Source organism: Selaginella moellendorffii, unplaced genomic scaffold (assembly GCF_000143415.4).
Source record: "Selaginella moellendorffii unplaced genomic scaffold, v1.0 SELMOscaffold_88, whole genome shotgun sequence".
Lineage (NCBI taxonomy): Eukaryota > Viridiplantae > Streptophyta > Lycopodiopsida > Selaginellales > Selaginellaceae > Selaginella > Selaginella moellendorffii.
The window spans coordinates 133,426-153,732 of NW_003314349.1; the positions used below are offsets into that span (position 1 = coordinate 133,426).

The following is a 20,307-nucleotide window of genomic DNA, read 5'->3' on the forward strand; positions in this document are numbered from 1 at the left end:
GCTCCAGAGCTCTGGGATCCAGCCCCAGAAGCTTGGGGCAGGAGATCTTATCTGGAATGCTCGCCTCGAGGAGCGTCCTCTCCGAGACCATATGGCGCTTGCTGGCAAACCGACTTGACCAGACCCTGCTGGCCCCTGGAAATCCACAGCTCTCTTAAACCCTAAAATGTTCTGTGCATCTTTCTTACTTTTATTCAAGAGAACCGATGTCGTTGACGTAAGCGTTATAAAATAAAAAGACTAAAATAATACTCCTGCTTCTTGGGTTTAAAATTTGGGGGGGTTGGGTTGTGCCAGGCTAAGGCGGTAGTGTAAGGCCAAAGCGACACGTGGAGAGCCGGGTAGCAAGCTACCGGTGGCCCTCCTCCCACAAAAAATTAGGTTAATAGCGTTGGGACACGTGGTCCCATATCAGCTATTAAACTGATAAGAACAGATACTACACTTGATCTTAGCCAAAAGGCCGAGAAAGGTATGAGCTTACCATGCCTAGCCCTCTCTTTATATACTCAAGCCCTGGCACGATTCTGCGCCTTCGCATGTGGGATAGGGCGCACGCTTACGTGTCGCCCACGTTGAGCGCCGACGTGTCAAAAATTAGGGTACAGGTGGTTGCCATCTTATTTTCATCGTCATAAAAAATTCTTGTTTTATGCTGTTTATATAGGTTTATGATTAGTAAATGAGCTTTTTCCTGGAACGCTAAGTCTCTATTTTTTGTTTTACTTTCTAATAAGTTCTTGCAATAGGTGGTGCTTTGGTAAGCAATTGCCAAAGCTTTTCTATTGATCTTGTGTTCCAGCTTCTTTCGTGCTCTAGAATATTTGTCTTTGATTTTCTTTCTAAAGCTCAAAGCTTTGTAGGTTTTTAAATTCACTTTCTTTTTATATTTCTTCATCACGTAAACTCGGTGCGGAAGCAGTTTAGAAGAAGAAACTACTTTTCTAGAGCTGGATTCGTACTGCTGTAACTTCGATCTTCCTCCTGGCGAAACAAGACATCTGAAATGAAAAATGCGGTGAACGTGGAACGAACACGCGACCTTCAGATCTTCAGTCTGACGCAGAACCTTATAACGATGATACTGATCCACTGCAACATCTCCAGTTGTTCCATCCATTACTTTTCCGGGAGTGTGAGCATAAACGTCCCAGATGCTTGGGCCCCTTGCACCTTCTTTAACAGCGCCTTCATACTGCAACATAAACGTTGCTTGAAGAATGACGAAAAGCTCTAAGCTCCACCTGGTATGACGCGGACGATGTTCCAGCTTGAAGCAGCGCATTCTGGAAAGGGTCCAGTCCGAGGCAGTGACGCTATCCCACTCATAAGATGCATTCACTTGAGCGTAGTCATCCAAGCCCACGATCCGGTCGATCTCGGACTTTGGTGCACGAGTCATGAAGCCACCGTTTACAGAGCTTCCTCCCCCAAGGATTCTTGCTCTTGCATTTGGTACCAGATCTGTGGTAAAAAATCCTTGAGAATGAGCTTGATCGAAAATGCTCAATGCAGAATTCTCTTCTCTCACGAACACGGCATTTCCATACCTCTTTCCAGGAGCAGGACTTTGGAGTTTTGCGACAGAGATGTATAATATTTTTACTATTCCTATCTCTGTGCGGATCCTCTGGCAGGTTTCAGCATCCCTTTAGCTTTCGCATGCCATCAGTGCCGCAGATGGGAGATTCTAGCTCCTTCACCAAAAAGCCAATGCAAAAAAACTCCGAGGCTTCTAAACACCAGCACGAGATAGGCGCAGCACTTCCACAAGCAAAATTTGCCACTCTGCACAAGAACAAGGCTGGTTATAATAGACGATATAGTAAGATACAATGTTTATATAGTTCCTCAAGAAGCATAAGATTGACACATTTAAATGAAAGATTACTTTCTAGCTTGCTGGAATCATGCTTCCCAGAGAAACAAATACAGTTGAGAGCTGTCATTAAACATTTGCTAGAGTAATACTATTAAAGTTATTAGGGCTGTTTTATAATGGGCTTGGTTCATATAAGCGAGGAGAAGAGAAAGGCGGTTGTGGATCTCGGCAATGTGGAGCTCCAGCGAGTCGCCTCCATCCTCCAGTCCGTGGTAAGCAAGCTTGGCGACGACAGCCCCGTGGAGCTCGCCAGGCTATGGTCGCTCGGCGCTAAATGCCACAAGCCCACGCTCACTGTGAATGTTGTCACGCCATCCGCCGCCGCCCTCAAGCAGCGCTTGGCGATCCAGCGCCAGAACTTGGAACCCAATCTCTCCATCGCCCCCGCCTTGCAACCCATCCCTCCACCACCGCCTCCTCCATCAGCTTCTTCATCTTTGTTCTTCACCACCACCACCAACAGTGCTACCGACGCTCCATCGCCATCGCCCCCTCTTGCAGTGGCAAGCCGAGGATTCGGCCAGTCTCTCGAGGAAGCCTTCGCCGGGCTGGGCCGGCTCAAAGATCCCGAGAAGGAGAATCAAAATGCGGTATCTCCAGTGCTGGAAGCTCCTCAAGTTGGCGGTGGTCTCCAAGAGAATGAGGTAAGCAAACTTCCCTCTTGGTTCTCGCTAAGTTCTGCTATGATCTTCCATGGCAGCCCAAGCTGGAAGGCTCTTGCTTTGGAGCTTGCAAGCTTCGCAGGCTGTCCGTGGAGATGAGTCCCTGGAAAGGATGCCTCGCGACTCCATCGTCCGAGCACAATAACTCGGCCATCTCGGCGCTTCTCTACTGTCCGGTGCTCGAGGCCTTCTCGGGGGACTGGGAGCAGAAAGGCTGGCTCTTCTCAGCGTCACACAACCTTCTCAATCTCTGGGTGTGCTCTCGAAAGCCAGTCGGCCACCCTCTCGAGGTAGCCACACTTCAGAAGCTCGACGTTTGCAAACTCTTTATGATCTCGTTCTTGCCAGCTGATGCATTCGCAAAACACTGCCACCGTCGTGGATGCCATGGACGTCGACATGGGTGTCAAGGTGATCATGTCCGTGGGCTCTCCTCGGCCGGGAAGGCCCTTTCGGGTTGCTCTCCACAGCCTCCAGACGAAGAACTTATTCGAGCCTCTGGTAATTTCCGTGCTTGTGTCCTCCTTCCAGAATCACGTCGTGGTGCTCGCAGGGAACGATCCAAATCCCGGAGAGAACTTCTCCCGAGTTCCTCAAGCAGATCTACGCCGGGTCCTCGAGAATGGTTCACGTCTCGTCCCTCCAGCCTTTCAAAGGACCTCTCAAGACAGCTCTAGCTGTTGGTCTCGGGGGAGATGTCCTGGTCTACGAGCTGGCCGCCGCGTCGACAGTGGAGGCCATCGTCGCTCCAAGAGCTTCGTGGAGAGCTCACGACACCGCCATCTCGTGCATGCATCCCAGCGCGTTTTGCTGCAGCATCATCACCGGTGCCTGCGATGGATCGATCAAGCTCTGGGACCTGAGAAGCAAGCCCACGCTTCCCTCCCGCCAGTGTGGACACCAGAAGCAAGTAACCGGCCTTGCAGTGCTCGACGCCACCACCCTTTGCAGCTCCGGCACCGACGGCTCCATCCACTTCTGGGACTTGCGCTCGACCAACCGAGCTTTCGCCAGCGTCATTCCGGACGGGAAGCCGGTGCTCAACATGGCGTCGGCGTCGTCGTCGCCGAGCTTGATCGCCTTCACGACGCGGCAGAGCCTCTACTGCCTCGAGTTTTGCGGGCCGCAGGGGATGACCACCATGCTCTCGCCGCTACGGCCTCTCCCTCCGGCGGGGCCTTGCACGGCGGTCAAGTGGAACACCAACAGCAAGCACGTCTACGCCGCTGGCGTCGATGGAACCATCAGCGTCTTCAAGAATGCGTCGTCCTCGTCTTGAAGAAGATCAAGGCTTTCGAGACCGCGTTGGCCGATCGTTTTAAGTTCGTCTTCTTTCAAAGCTCTTGCCACGCGTAGTATCATCTCATGTCATGAGAATGGAGACGAAGAATCAGCTCTCTATCAATTCATACTTGACGAAGGTGGCGAACCCAGCACGGCGACTTTGGTTTTTAAATCTCTTTTCTAGTCTCGCGAGCAAAGGAGATGCATCGAAGGGAGATTCCCGAAGAGAGGAATACACTGAAAGTGGTGAAGATGAGAAGGTGTATTCGCAAATGATTGTGTCACTCTCCTTGTAGCACTCTTGTTTTACTGAGGAGGAGCAATAGAGGACACACCGAGGATTCCCACAGCTCAAAGAAATACCAGTGAGGTTTTTGGACACACCATGCTGGCAATTCTTATGCGAAGAGCCGGAGCGTGGTCTTCAAGTCTTTGAAAGGATCTGGCAACCCGGTCTCCTGGACTGCATCGTTTGTGATTCCTGTGGTGAAAGTGAGGCTGTGCTCAAGACGGTTGAAAGAAGAACGAGGAAGTAACGAGGTGGACTCGGTGACATATGTTGCAGCTCTTAGGGTGAAGATTATAGTTGCTGATCCAAAAGAGCTTATAGTGATGAGAAGTTTTTAAAAGTCACCATTAAGGATTATATTGAATGAGATGATTTTATGGTTGCTTTTCACTTACCTTTGAGTTTTTTTTGTTATTCTACTTAAAGTAAAGTATTTACATTAATTTTTTATTTTTCTTATAAATTACACTAAATACTTATTAATATTAGGAACAAAAATTTGTACTTTATATTTTAGTTATATGATATAGATATAAAAAATAATTTATATATTAATATAAAAACTTTTAACACCAAAACCTATGTTAGGAATGTTTTTTTAGAAAATAATAACTTTATTTAGTTTTATTTTGAGTAATATAAATTAATTATATTTTCTATGGTCAGTTTTGTCCATAATGACTTTTTTATTATTTATATGCGGTATAAATCATTATTTGAGTTGCATCTTTATCTCAATAAATAATATACTCAAAGCTAAATACAAAATTGAGATCATTTGCATAAGTTTAATGAGGATTTAGATTTATTTATTAATTATTTTAATTTTTGCAATCAGTAAGTTTCAATTTAATATATAAGATTTAATTATCACTACTAAGTTTTTTGTTATGTTTAAGTATTTTTTATCATTCTTTTTATTTTGAACAATTTGAAAAATTATAAATAAAAATAATCAATTTAGTTTTTAAAAATCTTAATTTACTAATCAAAGAGTGTTATATACATTTTAATCCAAAATATTAAAAAGTGAGTAAAATTAAAAAATGAAATGAATTTTGATTTAAAAAGTCTTACATCCAACCTATTTAATTTATATATTCGGACATACATGTCCAAAAAAATAGTTTGAGCTTGGAAATCTTGGACCTTGAATTCATCTATAGCACTACTAAAATGAAAAGAGTTTGCTATTGTTTAATGAATATATTTACAAATTTATAATTTAATATAATTATATTAAATATATATTTTAAATAAAACTAAAATATAAATATAATATAATAAAATTTATACATATAAAGTGAGGTTTTTAGAGATATTTTAAATTTTATGAGTTAAAATTGATATAACTAAGCAATGTCTATAATAAATTTATCAATTATAAAGACTTTATTTATAACATGCTTTTGAACTTCTTAATTAATTTATTAATATAGATATAATAAAAACCAGCTAAATATTTGAACTAAATTTATTTAATTTCACTTGAATGTCATTTTTCCTTGGATCAAGTTTTGGGATTGAGCATTGCTGAGGGTAATACTTTGTAAAAAACTTTATTGGAATGATATCTTAAAAAAAACTAAAATTTTACTTGGCAGTTGATAAGATAGAAAAATAGAATAAACATAAAATATTTAGCTTTAATGGGTTTATAGCAATTATCTTTTATAGATTAATAATATTTGTAAAAGGATATAATATTAAAAATATTTATTTTATATATTTAGCACAATATAATTAATAAATTTATTTAAATTAATAATAAAATTTATTAACTAAATATCACCAAGATCAGTGTAAAAGAGTTGAAAGGACATATAATAGAATTAAGAAGAAAAATTGAAAGAATGTAAGCTGATAAAAATAAACATATTATTATATGATATTATAAAATATAGTTGGAAAGTGTTCATCAAAAGTTTTATAACAATATAAAATCTTTAAAAACCAAAGTACAATAAATAATTTTTTAATTTTTTTTCATAATTTGCATGGTAAAGTTTTAGCTCTTTGTTTGCAACATTACATACAAAAGTTTTACATTTATACATTGTCTATGCCTCTGACTTCGACAAGAAAATAACCAGAAAAGCTGTAAACTTAGGAGCACTTTGTGCCACTGCAGCCAGCTTCTTGCAAACGAACTAGAGAAAAATACGTACCAGACATCGACATTAGTTCCTCATGTGTTCCCTGCTCAACCACAGCTCCACTGTGCATTACCGAGATGCAATCGCAGTTCCTCACCGTAGAGAGCCTGTGAGCGATCACGAGCGTCGTTCTTCCGGCCATTGTCTTCAGCGCATCCTGAACGAGGTGCTCCGACTCTAGATCCAAAGCACTGGTGGCTTCGTCCAGCAGTAAAATCTGTGGGCTCTTCAAGACCGCTCGAGCTATTGCAATTCGCTGCTTCTGACCGCCAGAGAGACGGATTCCCTTCCGGCCAGAATGTGTCTTATACCCCTCAGGGAGTGTACTGCAACCAAAGCAATCTTAGTGACTCACAAACAAGAAAGGAAAAAGCTTCTGCCAACCTGATGAAATTGTGTGCATTAGCAATGCGACTGGCTTGGATTACTTCCGCTTCGGTGCATTCGCTTTCACGTCCATAAGCGATGTTTTCATGTATGGTTGCCGAAAACAAGCATGGCTCCTGGCTCACCAGACCGATCTGTCTCCTCAGCGAGTAAAGTTCAAGCTCTTTGATGTCCTTCCCATCGATTTTCACCACGCCGCTTAGAGGGTCGTAGAACCTCTCGATGAGCGCGACGACTGTGGATTTCCCCGAGCCACTGTGACCAACCAGTGCCATAGAAGTACCACCTGGAACGTGTAGATTCAAGCCTCTCAGAACTACAACGTCCGGCCTTGTTGGATAAGCGAAGAACACGTTGCATGCGTCGATCTCTCCCGCAACTTTCCCCGGAGGAGTAGCTTCTGGATCGTTCGCATTTATCTTTCCCTCCTGACAAAGGATCCCAAATACCGAATCAATGCTGGCAGCACCTTTGGCGAGGTCGGGCGTCAGGCCAAGTGCCTCTGCCACCACACGTCCCGTGCTCAGGAACACGAAAAATATCTTGAAGACGTCCTGATAGCTGATCTTTCTCTTGCTGACAAGCACGCCCGCATACCAGAACTGAAGGCCCCATGATGCGTACAAAACGAAGTGTGCCACTCCCAGGCCCAATCCAGCAGTATGAGACCGCTTCTTCAGATCTGTAACCGACGCATCTAGCCTGGATTGGAGCATTGCCAGAACTCTGCCTTGAGAACAAAAAGCTGTGATTGTCCTGTGCTGACTTATCGCTTCGCAAGCTAACTGGCTTGCCTCGGTGTGTGCCTTTGCAGACTTGTGCGTAAAGCCTTTCAGACATACCAGTTTGATGTAGTAGCAGAAGACGAACAGAGGTTGAGTCCCGATCATGAGTATTCCCAGCCTCCAGTTAAGAACCAGTCCGATGGTGAAACTCACAATTACTGCGCTACCCGTCTGAACGAGGAGTGAGATACGGTCGGTGATAAGAGCTCGAATCTGTAAGCACAAAAACGGCGATATGACATGCCACCCTGTGTAGATAAGAGATTCCTTAGTTACATATCCACGGAAAACACGAAGACTTACCACGTTTGCGTCGTAGGACAAGCGTGTACAAACTGCACTGCTGCTGTTTTCATCCCTGTCGAACCATCCAACGTCGAACTTCAGGATCGCCGCCAGCATCGCCTCACGCAGCCTCTTTGACAAATGCTCGCCAACAGCTGCCAGGTTACAGTGCTGCTCGAGGTTCACGAGAAAGGACGCAGCCATCATCGCAGGAAAGATGACGCAGTAGAGGTTGATCCGTTTCCGCATCTCTTCGTGATCGTTCAGGTAGTATACGGAAACCATGCATCCCAGCAAAAAGGCGTACATTGGATGCACAACGCCAAAACCAAGAGCACCGGCGAGTCCCAACACTCCCTGCTTCCATTCCGGTGTTGCTAAACTCAAAAGCTGGAAGGACCATTGCCTGATCCGCCTTGAGCGATAAAGAACTGAATCTTGATCATTCTGGGCTGCGGTAACTGGTGCTGAATGTGATGACTGTGCATTCTCAGGACTTGCATGCACCGCATCTTCTCCGCCTAGCAGAGCACTGTGAGGCGTTTCCAAAGAAACAAGAGCCCTGTACGCCTTCCCCACTGCCATTAACTCTTCGTGTCTTCCAGTCTCTACTATCCTTCCCGACTCTAAAACAGCAACTGCATCTGCGTTCCGGATCGTAGAAATCCTGTGCGCGACTATAAGCGTCGTGCGTCCAAGCCTTGCCTTCTCTAAAGCAGCCAGAACTGCTGTTTCTGACTTCATGTCTAAAGCACTGGTAGGCTCATCCAGCAGAAGGATACGTGGTTCCTTTATTATCGCCCTGGCTAAGGCAATTCTTTGCTTTTCACCTCCGGACATTTTTAGTCCTTGTTCGCCAACCTGTGTAGGAGATGAGAACAGTTTGTGATCTCAAAACTGACAGCTTACCAGAGTGTCGTAGCCTTCGAGAAGCCTAACAATAAAACTATGTGCATTTGCTGCGTGAGCAGCTCTGTAGACCTCGTCATCGCTGGCATCTTCCTTTCCGTATAATATGTTTTCCCTTATTGTTGTCGCAAACAACGCGGGCTCTTGGCTCACAAGACCAATCTGGTGCCGATACCAATTGAGGTCAAGCTCCTTAATGTCTACTCCATCAAAAAGAATTCTACCAGCTGAAGGATCGTAAAACCGTTCCAGCAGAGAAATAACAGTAGATTTTCACGGAGCCACTTCTGCCAACTAAAGCGGTGGTTTTACCTGCATTTGACGCTCATGAGAGAACGCAAAACCTCAAGAGTCAGAGTTACCAGCGGGTATGTCCAGTGTGAAACTGGTAAGAACGGGTGTGTCAGCTCTCGTCTGATAGCCGTATACCACTTCCTCCAGCCTGATGTGCCCTTGAACAGATTGCATTGTTTTCCCGTCAGATTTATCGACGTCGATAGGTGGAATCCGCCTAATGATGTGAAACATTCTCCACGCCGCCATGCGTCCTTCAACAAAAACGCCAAGATTGGACATGGCAAAACCAAGAGCTCTGCATCACAAAAACCAAAGTTCTCATTTGTTCCAAACGTAAAAGAGAAGAAGTACCTTCCTCCGTTAAGCAGAGCCAAACCGGTAGTGATAATCTCAGCACCATTAGCTTCGCCGTGCATGACAAGCACACTTCCAAACCAAGCCATGAAGGCCCATAAAACGAAGCTGATACCGTTGGAACCGAGTACCAGCCCCTTGACAAGTCCCTGCTTTAAACCAGATGCAACGGTTTTCTCGAGTGCAAGAGAATAAGCTCGAAGGGACTTGGTCTCCGCGACAAGTGAGTACACAGTACGAATGCACGCGATCGTTTGCTCCGCGATGTTCCCTGCTTTACTGTACGTGGCCTGCTTCTCATTCTCAAACTTCAAGATGGCGCTCCCGTAAAACACCCCTGGCAGAATGAGCAGCGGCGTGAAAGGCAGTATAGCGATTGCCAGCTTCCAAGACTGCGTAAATCCAACCAAATATCCTCCCACAAACTGGACAACGTTCCGGATGAAGTTGCCAGTCTATATACACCTTCTCAGCAAACATCAATATCCGAAAGCGACACAAACAATATATGAAAGACAACGTTACCTTCTCGCTAATTGCCTCTTGCACCAGGAGCGTATCGTCCGATACGCAGTTGACAATGTAAGTTGCTGAAAGCTCGTTGTCAAGAAAAGAAACGTTCTGGCGGAGCACAGATCTGAGATACAGTGCTCTCAGCCTCGACGCTTGCCTCTCGCCAGTAAACATCCAGCAGCTTACTTCTGTCTTAACCACACGAGATAAAAACACATTTAAGCAAGCCCACTAAGTTGTTCTTCTATTCCTTTTTTCTTTAGTCTATGGATAAGATACTTACCAATGTATGATGCGATCCACGCAACAATGGCGATATAAACAAAAAGAAGAGCGTCCTGCAGCAAAACAACCAATCCACAATCCAAGATCCAGTCACCAAAACCGGTGGAGTCAAAGGAGAAAAAGCGAGCGCACTACTTAGAACAGGGAGAAAACCGCGCACCTGGGAGATCTTCGTGCTCATCGCGCCGTCCTGTGGCAAAGTACCAAAGTTGTCGATCATGTGGCCGCGAATGATGAGCATCGCAGGGAAAGTGAGGCCATTGACGACGGCGCCGAGCGTGCCAGCCGCAATCAGCACAAAATCTTTGGCATCCGCGAACCGGAACAGCGAAATGTAGGACACCGACCGCTCCGGCCCCATCGCCCTCTCTTGCAAACCCTAAGCCAAAATGGCGCCATTTACGCTATAAACCCTAACTTTTAAAAAACCATCGCTATCAGATCGGGTGTTCGATTCCAGCCCAGAACACTGTTTAGGCAGGGGAGTCGAGCCGCGGACCTGAGCACCACGTCATCACCGTGTCTCTCAGTATAACTAGCGTGTAACTACTGCATGAACCGACAATGGTCAAATTCTTCTCTTTTTTTTCCACTTCTTCGTTTTTTCTCTCCAATCGCGAAGCTTTTTTACTGCTACTTAGCTTGGAGAGGGAGTAGCGATCGATAACTCACATATAAACACCTAAATAAGAACTAGTGAAAGAGGGAAAGAAAAGGAGAGAGCTCTTAGAAGTAGCGAGCTCTTTCCCTGGATTCTAGATTTTAGATTCCATCCACAGGGGGCTTTAGTGGCGGGGCGAGCGAGTCACTTGGATAGATCTGCGCGGCTGCCCACATTTCTTTTTTGCTCTTCCTCTTCTTCGTCTTCTCGCTTTTGATTTTCTTCTGGGAAGAATCTCGCCTTTGTCCTCGTCGCAAGCAATCTAGCGCACTCGCAGCAGTATCGCGGCTCGCAAAAGGGACCCATTCGATTGCTGGAGCAAGGATTCGCATCGATTCCCAGTTCTAAGCTATTTATCCTTTGTGGGTGGGAGGCATCCAGGATCTTCGGGCTTGCAAGCCAAGGCTCTAGAGTTTCCCTTCAAAAGGACCGACATTGGGAGCTCCCGAGAGAGGATTGGATTGGAGTCTCGATGATGGCGATGGTGGTGCTTCTACAAATCATCTCCTTGCTTCTGGGTAAGCTCCCTTCTCTCTCGGATTTTTCCTTCTTCTCCTTTGCTGGTCTTGCATTGTTCTTCGCGTTCGTGTTTCATGCCGTCACACCCCTCTCACTCACCTACACTCTTCACAGAGAAAGGAAAGAAGGAAGCCAAAAAAAATGTGATTTTTTTTTTCTTTCCTCCACTCCATCCAAGCGCTTGTTGACAAATCGATCACGTCACGAGAGATCAAACGGGAAGCTTTGATCTTTGGCCAGTGTTAGAGCCGTGATCTCGCGACGCTCGCTAAGTGTCGCAAACTCTCTCGAGCAGCCACTCTCAAGTTCTTCCTCCAGTTTGTCGGTGCTAGTGCCGTGATCCGTTTCTTCGATCCATCCATCCATCCCCAAAATTCCAGTGCCTCTGCTGATCAATTCGCTAAGATCCAAGCTCCGCCAGCGACAGAGACTGTTGCTAGCGCGAGCGTTGCGACATTTCATTCGCTCCACTGTAGCTCCTCCTTGTCTCCATCGCCAGCGATCGCCCACGATCGCGACTCCAAGCCAAAGCAAAGCAAAAGGAATTAAAGCTCTCTCTCTCTGTCTCTCTCTCTCCCTCTCTCTCTGTGCCATGCCACCACGCCATAGCCGCGAAGACCAAAGAGAGTCACAAGAGAGACGTTTCCTATACTTCCTTTCTCTCTTCCTTACAAATGGTGTCTCTAACGGTGGCAATGCCAAACGATGGCGACAGGGGCGGTCCGGCTGGCGGTATCCGACGGTACCTTCACCATCCAGAACAACTGTGCCGTCACGATATGGCTCGGCGTCGTCTCCAACGCGGGCATCCAACCGCTCACCTTGGACAACACCATGCTCTCCACCGGCCAGACCATGACCGTCACCACGCCTTCCAATTGGGGGGGGCGGTTCTGGGGCCGCACGGGATGCAGCCGCGGCACCGACGGCACCTTCACCTGCGCCATGGGCGACTGTGACGGGCGGGAGCAGTGCACCGTCGGCGGCAAGCCGCCCGCGACGCTCGTAGGTAAGAACCGTGCCGCGCGGTACTAACCGCTACACCGCGCGGTACTAACCGACGTCGCCGTGTGTGCAGAGTTTACGCTCAGCGGCTATGCCAACAAGGATTTCTACGACGTGTCGCTGGTGGATGGCTACAATCTGCCCATGGCGGTATCGCCAGACGGCGGCGGCCAGGGGCGCAACGCGACCGATACCAAGAGCTGCGGTGCCGCCGGCTGCACGGGGGATCTCAACCGGAACTGCCCGGCGGCACTCCAGGTGACGGGCACCGGTAACGTGGTGGGATGCCGCAGCGCCTGCGACGCTTTCAAGGAGCCGCAGTACTGCTGCACTGGAGAGAACGCGCTGCCAACGACGTGCAAGCCCACCGATTACTCGAAAGCTTTCAAGCAGTCGTGCCCGAATGCTTATAGCTACGCTTACGATGATCTCAGCTCCACTTTTACGTGCATGGGAGGGCGCTACACTATCGTGTTTTGTCCCACCGCGACCGACCTGTGAGTATCTCTCTCTTTTCTTCTTTCGTTCAATCCATCCGTGGAGAGTTCCATCTTTGAGCAAAGTTTTTCATGATCTTGGGTTGGTTTTTTTCTCGTTTTTTCTTTCTCTTTTCTTTTGGGTCGATTGATCTCTGGTTTCTTTCAATCCATCCATCCATCCATCCATCACACTTCTAGAGAGTGATTTTCAGTTCGTTTTTCTCGTTTTTGTTTTCTTGGGTCAATTGTCCACCACCATTGCTTGTCCCTATCTTGCCCACCGCCACCTATAGGATAAGCGATTCCTTTTTCTCAGAAGAGCATCTTCTCAGCAGTCAGTACTGAGTGTTTGCTTTCTCTTTTCTTTTGTTTTTTAGTTTCTTCGTATATTTGTATGTTGTTTTTCCACGTCAGTTTCAATCCTGTTTGAGATTCTATGTGATTGTGGTCATTGTCCATTTTTTGAGAATTTTCACGGTTTTTTTTTTCGTTTCTAGTTCCAAATCTTCCAACTCTTCCGGCAACTTTGCCAAGTTTTCTCCCGCGTACATATTCGTAACTGCGTTGGCCTTCTTTTTTTTAACTGCGTGAAGGCACCTCCATCACGTAAATTGTCTGTACAATACAATTTCGCGACCACCATCCACTTGACTTGGAGTTTGAGAGTTCTTCGCTCGATCTTAGTCTCGATGCCACTTCTCTATGCTAACGCTTTGGTTTCCCTTACAGATCCGATGATAACAATGGAGTCCAATTTCCCGAAGCTCAAGCAGTTCCAGCTCCAGCAGTACCATCCACCGATGGTGGCGACAACTTCCCAGTCGGAGGATCATCGCCCACGGTAGGAACCAACTTTCGGATAATCGCTCCATCCAGCGCGCCGTCACGGATCCAGTCTTTGTGGTGGCCACTGGGCCTCACGCTAGGCGTAGTTCTATTCAAAAGCATTTCTTAGGATCATCAAAGAAAACACTGATCGATCGATTGATTGTTTCATCGGTCCATAGAGAGAGTTCCAAACAGGGGTTCCAAAACACAATAAAAAACTAAAGAACAATAAAGAAAAGAGATCTCAAACAGTTTCCGTGGCTATTTGGACAACTTCTGGTGCTTCTTGACTCGCTGCTAGCTTCGCAACCACCGGCGGCGCAACTGGAACTTCGTCGACGTAGTGCATCAAAACGGTGAACCCGAGCTGCGTGATTCCAACGATGATCGAAAAAGCCTCGAGAACTCTCTGGCAAGAACAAACCACGATAAGCGAAAACCAAAGCATAGAAGTAGGATTATATACGCACGAATTTGCTATTGTCGCTGCCGAGATTGACGTTCTTGCTCGCAAAGCTGGAAGAACTCGTTAAGATCCTTGCAGGATGAAAAGGGGGGAACTTACCCGAGAGCCACCAGAGAGAAGGCAGCGGAGATGATCGCGGTGGCCGAGGCCGATGCGTGGGAGACCGCGGCCGGGTATTTCACGTAGTAAAGGCTGCTTACTGCTGATAGCGTTCCGACCACTCCAGTCAGCAGCGAGACCAAGATCAACATCAAACGAGACAAGTCTGGAGAACAAATCCAAAGAGAGAACTCCACAAAGTTGTAAGAAGAAAATAATCACCTTTGCCAAGCATAAGATCTCCCGCAACATTCTCGAAAGCCCACGTCGAGAAGCCAATGAGGATGAGATACAAGAGCAGATTAATCACACCCAAGACTCCCGCCGCCAACTTTGCCGATACCCAGTTACACACGATGCACGCCATCGCCGCCAAACGATGATTATTAGCCGCGAACTAATTTTATAAAAATACACTCACGAGACGTATAAAATATATAGATTTTAAAAAGCTGCAAAAATAGTTTCAACGAAAATCATAAATATAAATCATAAATAATAACAATAAGAAATATAAAGAGAAGTGCTTTGCTTTCACTGAGAGTTGAACTCAGGACCTCCCGCTTACTAAACGGGTGCTCTGACCAAATGAGCTATGAAAGCTGAATAAAACATGTGAAATAATAATTAATATATATATTATATTCTAAATAATAATAATATTAAAATATATTCTTATTATGAGTGCTTCCTCACATTATGAATATTTTATTAAACAATAATTTTAATAGTTTTGCTTTCACTGAGAGTTGAACTCAGGACCTCCCGCTTACTAAACGGGTGCTCTGACCAAATGAGCTATGAAAGCTGAATAAAACAACAATTAAAATATAAGTCATATTACACTGTAAACTAAAATAGTAATAATAGCAATTAATTTAAGAAAAGAGTTAAAAATATACAAAAAAATTTATAGTTAAAATAATAGATTTAAATAACTTTGCTTTCACTGAGAGTTGAACTCAGGACCTCCCGCTTACTAAACGGGTGCTCTGACCAAATGAGCTATGAAAGCTAGATGAAGATTGAGCGAAGCTCCAGCGTTATGACGTTACATCCGAGATGGTAATGCTTCCCGATTGATCGACATCTTGCTCCCGAAAGTCATCCAAGATCGCTTTCACGTCCGCGTCCTGGATCTTGCCGAGCTCAATCAACTTGTAGATCACAAACTCGGGAGCACTGCCATGCATGCACGAGATATATCAAGTTCTTTCCTCTTGGGTCCATCGCAGCAAAGAAGATCGATCGAGAAGCTGTTAAGCTTTACGTACCTGAGCCTGCCATCTTTGTCAATATCGGCCGCCTCCACGTCCGAGATCGTCACCTTTCGCGAGAGAACCCACTTTGCGATGGCGTGCTGCCGCTCCTCGGTGATGAGCTCGGCGAGGTAGAGCATGAACTGCGCGACGCAAGCGGTGCTGGCCAGGATCCAAAACACCGCACAGATCCTCCCGACCTCCGTCCTGAAAGCTCGATCGCCATAGCCCAGCGTGGTGACGGTCACGCAAACGCAGTAGAACGAGTTGACGAAGCCGAGGCCCTCGACTCCCATGAGAATGCCGATGCCGGCCCCGAGGACGATCACCACCAATCCAGCAGCGACGAGAACTTTGTGCTGCACGCTCGTGATCCGGGACTCTCCCGACTGCTCGAGCTGCTGTTGCTCCTCGAGAGCTTTCTCGAGCAATCGCTGCTGCTTCTCCACGAAGTAGTTCGCGGCGTTGCCGATGATGAGGCCGATGAGGCCGAAGCCGAGGAAGACGAAGGCGCAGGTGAAGAGCTTGGCGGTGCTTGTGTGGGGGACGAGATCACCATAGCCGACGGTGGTCATGGTGACGGCGCAAAAGTAGAGGGCGTCGACGATGTTCACGGTTCTCTCGCCCTCGAAGCCGTGCTTGACGTAGATGAAGCACAGGAGTCCCACGCCGATGTAGATGAGGAGGATCATGGCGGCTCGCTGGGGCGTGAGGATGGCCAGGTTTGCAACGGGCGGGAGCTCGGGTTGTGGGGGCTTCCCGGTCGACCGCTGTCGATCCAGGCTATAGTTTGCTCCAGTGTCGCTCGCGCATTTCTTGAGGTGGTGGTCCTTGGGATCGCTCGCAGGAACGAGCAAAGGCTCTCTAGTGTTGCTCATGCTTCTCACCAAAAACTAGAAATGAAACAAATGAGCTAGATCGAGAAAACCATGGACGAAGTCGAGAAGTCAATGACGAGAGAGATCTACCGTACACTTAAACCCTTAAGAAAAGAATGAGACCTCTCTTCTATGCCGTACGAAGAAGAGACTTCTAGGACCTAAACTCGAGGATCCCAAGTTGGAGTTTGATGGGATGCCCAAAAACTTATCCTTGCTTAGACGACAAGACAAACAACCGCCAAGGTACCTGGACTGGAGCTCTGCCCTTCCAAACGCTCAACGCCCAGACCTAGAAAATGTGGCCAGTCCAGAGCTCGATTCCTCACCCCTTCACTCCCACCAACTTATAACCAAGCTTTTCCACGTGAAATTATAATCCACTACGTGGCCATGCTATTTTGTCACATCGTGGATGAGAATTCTTTGACATCATCATTTTGAGCTTTGAAGAAATGGATAAAGAGAAAGGTTCTCTCTGACCAAGACAATGCTCAAGAGATTTTTAATACTTTGCTGTCAATGTCGTGATCATATGGTGAGTTCATGGCTCCCTGGAGTGTTTATTGACAGAATTCTTATATCTTTGTTCTTTTTGTCAATACCGTGCTTGATCTAAACTTCTTGCCTAGCATACAAAGAAACCATGTTTCCCACACGTAGCACAAAGATGAAGAGGGAGAGGGAGAGAGAGCAAAGAGAGACTTGCTTGATCTAATTACTGAAATAACAGTGAATCCTAAACCTTAATAGTTAGGTAGTCACGATTACTTAAAAAAGCAAACATTGTGATGAGGAACTTACTATGCCATCTCTGTGATGATATTCTTGCCATCTTTTTGGCAAATCTGCAGTGTTCCCTCAACCTCCAGGAGTCCATACATCCATTTGGTAGAAAAACAGCCATCGGCACTGTCCCGGGGTGGCCATTGTTGATATTGCGAATCACCCCTGGTTCAGGGCAGCTTGTGATCTAGAACCTTTTTCCTTTATGAGGTAAAAAAGGATTCGAGTAAAAGGAAAATATTCTTTTAATTTACGCGAGAAAGAGCAGAAAACCAATGGGACAAAGAGACAGTGAGATCTACCGTACAACTAGAAGAATAAGACCTCTCTTATACCGTACTTCTAGGATGCAAATTCGAGGTTAGTTTGATGCGATGGAATCGCCCCAAAACTTATCCTTAGCTTAGAACTCAAAAGACAAGACACACAACGGCCAAGGTGCATGGACTGGAGCTCTGCCCTTCCAAACGCTCCTAAAATCGAATCCTCGCACTTATAACCAACGCTTTTTCACGTGAAATCTTAATCCACTAGGTGGCCAGGCCAAGTTATTTTGTCACATCGTGGATGGATGCTCGAGAAATTCTTTGATATCATCTTTGGAGAAATGGATAAAGAAGGAAAAGATAGTGTTCTCTCTGACCAAGACAATGCTCAGGAAATTTTATTTCTTTTCCTGTCAATGTGGTGATCGTATGGTGAGTTCATGGCTCTCCTTGTTTCGATTCCACTTCTTTGGGCTCCACTTTGGTTTTTTGTCACCACTTACCAAACCTTCCTTGTGTGTGACAGATAGCTTTTGGAGCACGCAAGAAAACTCTCCATGAGTTTTTTCTTGAGAGATTTCCTATGTAGTTGGCTCTTTTTTGTCAATGCCATGCTTGATTTAGAGATCTTGCCTGGCATCCCAATCCCCAGCTGGCCGCATTGTCTTGCCATGATACAAAGAAATCAAAGATGTTTCCCACACGTAGCACAAAGATGATGGCCAAAGAGAGAGAAGTATGGAGAGAGGAAACTATGGATATGGCGAGCAAAGAATTAGCGCAAATCCTTTAAAGTTGAAACATCTTCGAAAATCTTTACATCGAGAGAGAGAGGAGAGAGAGGAGAGAGGAGAAAATCTAAAAAATCCGCCATGGTGGTGTGTGTAAGTAGTGTTCTCGGAGTGTGTTGTGTTGTATCCTTTTCCTTTCTTTTCTTCCTTGCGATCGATCATACTGCCGCCTCCGCGCTTGTGTGTGGCGGCGCCTCGGGCGGCGCCGTCGCCTCCTTGGTGGCCGTGGTCTCCCCCGCCGCCGCTGGCGCAGCTGGAGCCGCCGGCGCCGTGTGGCCGATGAGCTTATCGTGGCCAAAGATCCCGTGAACGAGCAAAGTGTAGAGAAGCTGGGTGATTGCACTTATGATCGCGTATGCCGCCAGCGTCGTCTATCATCCAATCCAGACAAGAAACTCGGCTCCAAAGTTCTCGGAAGAAGAAAAGAATCGTCTTACCAGCTTCTTGTTGTGGAGGCCACCAACGTGGATGTATTTCGAGGCAACGCTGCCAGGAACCAAGAGAAATCCTCGTCAGAAACCCGAGAAGCTTGAAGAGATCGAGCAGGGAGGAGGAAATTGACTCACCCAAGAGCCAGGATTGTGACCGGCACCGCGAGAATCGATGTAGCCATCGCCGAAGCTCTGCTCTCGGAGTTCCATCTCCTCAAGTAGTAGAGACCCGCCAGCACCGAGGCAATGCCCACCACTCCAGCGAGCAATGTGTAGGTGATGAGATCGGAAGTCACCTTGTTCCCTGCCAAGAACAAAGATCACAAGAACACAAGTTAGAACTCGCCAAGAATCTTGGAAGAACAACACACCTCCCAATCGACCACTCATTTGCTTGTCGTAGGCCCAGCCCGCGAATCCCAGAATAACAGCGTAGAGGGCGAAATTGAGCGCTAGCAGAGGACGGAGCAATGGCTTGAGCGTCATCTGGTGCCTGAGCTGCGGAGGGATCGCCATAGCCGCCGCCAAGATCACCCAAAAAGAAGAAAAAAGAATTTCTCCCTCTTTCCCGTTCGAGCCAGCCTTGGCCGCTATATACTCCCCCGCGGTAAAAAAATCCGAGTAAAAAAACGCCGGCGCTCCCGCTATCCAGGAGGGAAATGTGGGCTTGCCCAGGTGGGTAAAAATCCTGGCTTTTTACCACTCGGTTTTATCCGTGGCTGCCGAGGATTCCGTTCGTTTGGCGGCAAGTGGGGGGCTGCCACAGCCAGCTTTGCAGCGGCGTCCCAACGGCTATGATCTGGCGGCCCTCGCAGATCCAACGGCTGGGATTGGGTGTATGCTGTAGGCCTCGCTGTCGCCACGTGGCCAGAGTGGACATGACCCGTCACCCGTCAGGCTTTGGTGGACGGTTCGATTCCCACCAATCTTTATTGGATTAGATGATATCGCTTCATTAACAGGAGGGCTTCCTGCCTGGAATCCATGTTCGGTGGCTATTGTTTTTGTGATATCACTTTGGAGAGATGATGATATTATTCCTTGGCTTGGCTCAACTCCAATTCTTCTATGAGGTAGCTTTAAAGGTGGCTGGACGTGCTGCAAGGGAGATCGGTTGAGAGGAAACAAAAGACTGGAGAATGGAATAAATGGAGTTCTGCCACTGTCGTTCAGGATCATGTGTAATGTTCCACACATACATCAACCAACTGGGTGCCATTATAAATATGAATTGTCCAATTTGGGTTTTGATCACACAAAATGGTTAAAAAAAAAGTAGATTCTTATTAAGCTTCTTAATTTCTTCTATGACTATTAACAATAGATGAAGAGTAAAAGTCTCTGAGTAAGAAGTTCGTGGATGGCAGATGCAAAACAATCGTACTCGGCCATTTTAGCGAAGAGGAAGCCAAGCGATTTGTATCTGAGCACTTGGCACCACGCCTGGGCTTGACGCTCCGGCACGGCTGGGAGGAGAGCGTTTGGCCTCCTATCTTCGTGGCAGTAGGCTTACTAAGGCTGATGTATTAACGTAAACTAAACATTTATTTTAGTATAATTTTTATTAAGGTTTGCTGTGCATGCAAAGACACTTGCGTTTCAAGTTGGCGAGCACAAAATTCAACGACGGAACCAACTGCATTGGAAGATTGTAGAGAATGGCGGTCAAGCTCTCGTGTGCTCTTCTCGCCCTCATGGTGATCACCAGCTCGTTGGCTGAGGCGTATATGGTGGAAGAATTCGACAGCTAT

The 20,307-nt window shown here is 46.5% G+C and overlaps 6 protein-coding genes and 4 non-coding genes across 12 annotated transcripts; 2 read left to right on the plus strand and 8 right to left on the minus strand.

Moving 5' to 3' along the window:
* Positions 1-283: 283 nt before the first annotated feature.
* LOC112341699 lies at positions 284-476 on the minus strand. The gene has a single exon (XR_002990646.1). It is a non-coding gene; the product is annotated as a U2 spliceosomal RNA (small nuclear RNA).
* Positions 477-1,998: 1,522 nt separating this feature from the next.
* On the plus strand, positions 1,999-4,079 carry LOC9637553. Its single transcript, XM_002988319.2, has 4 exons — positions 1,999-2,526; positions 2,583-2,834; positions 2,893-3,045; positions 3,098-4,079. The coding sequence occupies exons 1-4, from the start codon at positions 1,999-2,001 to the stop codon at positions 3,821-3,823; spliced, it is 1,659 nt and encodes a 552-aa protein (XP_002988365.1). The 3' UTR covers positions 3,824-4,079.
* Positions 4,080-6,150: 2,071 nt separating this feature from the next.
* Positions 6,151-8,262, minus strand: LOC112341696 (putative multidrug resistance protein). The gene is made up of 3 exons (XM_024662290.1): positions 7,749-8,262; positions 6,658-7,693; positions 6,151-6,599 (listed from the first exon to the last, which is right to left on the minus strand). Exons 2-3 carry the CDS (start codon positions 7,548-7,550, stop codon positions 6,224-6,226), a joined length of 1,269 nt encoding a protein of 422 aa, XP_024518058.1. The 5' UTR covers positions 7,551-7,693; positions 7,749-8,262; the 3' UTR covers positions 6,151-6,223.
* On the minus strand, positions 7,601-10,461 carry LOC9636860 (putative multidrug resistance protein). Its single transcript, XM_024662189.1, has 8 exons — positions 10,087-10,461; positions 9,816-9,995; positions 9,288-9,745; positions 9,002-9,231; positions 8,884-8,951; positions 8,640-8,801; positions 7,782-8,591; positions 7,601-7,693 (listed from the first exon to the last, which is right to left on the minus strand). Exons 1-8 carry the CDS (start codon positions 10,447-10,449, stop codon positions 7,601-7,603), a joined length of 2,364 nt encoding a protein of 787 aa, XP_024517957.1. The 5' UTR covers positions 10,450-10,461.
* Positions 10,462-10,646: 185 nt separating this feature from the next.
* Positions 10,647-13,834, plus strand: LOC9637554 (pathogenesis-related protein 5). 2 transcript variants are annotated; one of them, XM_024662247.1, is made up of 4 exons: positions 10,647-11,267; positions 11,984-12,277; positions 12,347-12,770; positions 13,250-13,421. In XM_024662247.1, the coding sequence occupies exons 1-4, from the start codon at positions 11,222-11,224 to the stop codon at positions 13,341-13,343; spliced, it is 858 nt and encodes a 285-aa protein (XP_024518015.1). In that variant the 5' UTR covers positions 10,647-11,221; the 3' UTR covers positions 13,344-13,421. The 2 variants fall into 2 exon arrangements, with proteins under 2 accessions (XP_024518015.1, XP_002988366.2); XM_002988320.2 differs by lacking the exon at positions 13,250-13,421 and adding an exon at positions 13,482-13,834 and having other exon boundaries at positions 10,655-11,267.
* An 840-nt stretch (positions 13,835-14,674) lies between these two features.
* On the minus strand, positions 14,675-14,748 carry TRNAT-AGU. Its single transcript has one exon. It is a non-coding gene; the product is annotated as a tRNA-Thr (tRNA).
* A 131-nt stretch (positions 14,749-14,879) lies between these two features.
* Positions 14,880-14,953, minus strand: TRNAT-AGU. Its single transcript has one exon. It is a non-coding gene; the product is annotated as a tRNA-Thr (tRNA).
* A 96-nt stretch (positions 14,954-15,049) lies between these two features.
* On the minus strand, positions 15,050-16,581 carry LOC9637555 (two-pore potassium channel 1). Of its 2 annotated transcripts, XM_024662159.1 has the most exons (3): positions 16,533-16,581; positions 15,420-16,297; positions 15,050-15,327 (listed from the first exon to the last, which is right to left on the minus strand). In XM_024662159.1, exons 2-3 carry the CDS (start codon positions 16,280-16,282, stop codon positions 15,189-15,191), a joined length of 1,002 nt encoding a protein of 333 aa, XP_024517927.1. In that variant the 5' UTR covers positions 16,283-16,297; positions 16,533-16,581; the 3' UTR covers positions 15,050-15,188. The 2 variants fall into 2 exon arrangements, with proteins under 2 accessions (XP_024517927.1, XP_002988426.1); XM_002988380.2 differs by having other exon boundaries at positions 15,420-16,581.
* Positions 15,087-15,160, minus strand: TRNAT-AGU. Its single transcript has one exon. It is a non-coding gene; the product is annotated as a tRNA-Thr (tRNA).
* A 1,514-nt stretch (positions 16,582-18,095) lies between the features above and the next one.
* Positions 18,096-19,141, minus strand: LOC9637556 (membrane protein PM19L). The gene is made up of 4 exons (XM_002988381.2): positions 18,928-19,141; positions 18,692-18,860; positions 18,563-18,611; positions 18,096-18,496 (listed from the first exon to the last, which is right to left on the minus strand). The coding sequence occupies exons 1-4, from the start codon at positions 19,070-19,072 to the stop codon at positions 18,284-18,286; spliced, it is 576 nt and encodes a 191-aa protein (XP_002988427.1). The 5' UTR covers positions 19,073-19,141; the 3' UTR covers positions 18,096-18,283.
* Positions 19,142-20,307: the final 1,166 nt, after the last annotated feature.